The sequence below is a fragment of the Cynoglossus semilaevis genome, chromosome 8, assembly GCF_000523025.1.
Source record: "Cynoglossus semilaevis isolate Cse_v1.0 chromosome 8, Cse_v1.0, whole genome shotgun sequence".
NCBI lineage: Eukaryota > Metazoa > Chordata > Actinopteri > Pleuronectiformes > Cynoglossidae > Cynoglossus > Cynoglossus semilaevis.
Genome location: NC_024314.1, coordinates 1,421,945 through 1,424,060, shown reverse-complemented (window position 1 = coordinate 1,424,060; position 2,116 = coordinate 1,421,945). Strand labels below are relative to the sequence as shown.

Here is a 2,116-nt window from a genome sequence, read left to right as displayed (position 1 = left end):
TATATATGATAATGTAGCCTAAAAGTGGATTTTGTAATGGTATATCGAATGACAGTACTAGGTATGATGGTGGATATTTAATACATACATACATTCTCTTTTTTTTTTACAATGACCTATGTGTAAAAAAACAAGCATATTTTAAACATGCTGGACAACCAGCTTTTATTTGCTAAATGTTTCACCTTTAGACTTTTTAAAGCTCAAATGAAGTCTAACTTGTTTATGCAATAATCCCACAGAAGTCCCAGCAGGTCCTCATCGTAGGATCCGGACCGACAGCACCATCATCCAATAACAGCAGTAAGTCTTTTATATTTGACTTTCAACCTGTTTTTTTACTAGTTATATCAATACCTGTCGCTCAGGGTGTACTTAATAATTTTTTGTGTTTTTAGAAGAGGATATTTTAGGCAACCTAACTCAATCCAGTTTTAGCCGCATTAAAAACATTACTGTGTGAATGTGAGGGAGTCCTTGCTCCATCTCCACACCGCAGTTCCTCCCTGTATTACCATGAGGTTTGTTGTGTTGAGTCATCTCGTCGGAACAGCCTCCAGTAGATGAGGAAAATGTTAATTTGGCTCGTATATTCAGAATGCTGCATCATGTCGTATTAGACGGCTGACTCTGGCATGTTCTGCCATGAAATCATATGTGAGGACCAGTTGGAGAGTGACAGAGCAGTGAAACGGCAGTCGACAGTCGCAGCCAAAATTGGACAGTTTTTTTTTTTTATTCTGAGGTCGAGAGACGCCAACTTGCCGGGAAAGTGAGCGTTAAGGACGTTAGGCGGCAGAGAGATGGCCCAAAGAAAATGTCAGACGGGAGCTTAGGGAAGGTAATGCGGAGATGAGTTGGCCACGTAAGAGGAGAGCATAACGTGGCACAGGAAGGGCCGACAGTTTGATCGGAGGAAGTGACTCCATGCCCCCCCGACCCCACCTCACCCCTCCTGGCATTCTTACTCGCACTCCTGCATATTTAATGCCACTTTTCCTTTTTCACATCCTGTAGCTCTCAGTGCAGGTAATGGAGCCGCTCCCCCTTGCCTCCTCTTTTTTCCCCTCTCGCTTTTTCTCGTGTAGCATTGATTGAAATCACATTTGCTGAAGTAATGGAAACATGTGGGTGTTTAGACTCATTGTGTTTTCAGAAAGTAGTTAATTCTGACCGTTGTCTTAGCGGAGCGTGCTACCTGAGGAAACTAGTTACGAGTTCACCTCAACAAACCTATTGTTATGACAGTGCTTTCATTTTCCACCTTAATGTTTTAGTTTTTCTTGCACCCCTGTTGTTTTTGTTTATATGCAGTAGAAATGTGTTCTACAAATACAACACATTTCTGGGTTGTTTTGGTTTTTTTGCTTTTAAATGCTTTCCAAGTGTCTTCCAAAATATTGAAGCCCTCGTCATCTTTAGCTGTGTGAGTAAGTGAGTGAATGTGCTCCGCGATACTGTGAAGTGGGCTTTAAAAATGGAAGAAAAAAAAAAAAAAAATTCACAGGGTTGTAACAGAGTGGTCTAAAGAGAACCAGATGTGAATCCTCTGCAGAAAATAAAGCCAGCAATTGTTTTTTTCATCCTACAATTGCTTTGGAAAATTAGACTAATGGCCCAGGGATACTTGGTACCGTTGCACTTCTTGAAAAACACAGAAAAAAAGTGAACTTAGTTGACATCTTAGACACGTTTACAAGAAGATGTTTCCATACTACCTTAAAATGTTATAATCCATCACCTGAAATCCAGAGAAACCAGACTTGATGTTGTTGAGTTTTCTGTATCTCTCTAGTCCTGGTGCTATAGACACTTAAAACTCAGCACACATTTGAAGGTGTCGAACATGTTTACATGTGAAAAATATGTTGTTTGTTTGTATTCCATTGCACAGGTCTCTCCAGGCGAGCCACTGTTGTGACGCGAGGTTGGCTGCTGGACACAGTTTCAACCTACACCCTCCAGAACTACCAGGACTACTTACTCTGACTGGGTTTACTTGATGGTTTTTTTTTATATAACTATAGATAAATCTGTATATATTGGTATGATAGAAGCTCTTTGTACGTACAAAATTTAATATTATTATAATTAAATCAAACTAACGAAGGTAAGC

The 2,116-nt window shown here is 40.0% G+C and overlaps 1 protein-coding gene across 1 annotated transcript in view; it reads left to right on the top strand.

The window, feature by feature from the left end:
- LOC103381460 (BRCA1 DNA repair associated) overlaps window positions 1-2,116 on the top strand; it is a 37,766-nt gene that overhangs the window by 21,460 nt on the left and 14,190 nt on the right. The window contains exon 21 of the mRNA XM_008313797.3: window positions 1,895-2,110. Within this exon, the coding sequence (XP_008312019.1) occupies window positions 1,895-1,989 (95 nt within the window). The 3' untranslated portion in view covers window positions 1,990-2,110. The remainder of the gene's footprint in view (window positions 1-1,894; window positions 2,111-2,116) is intronic.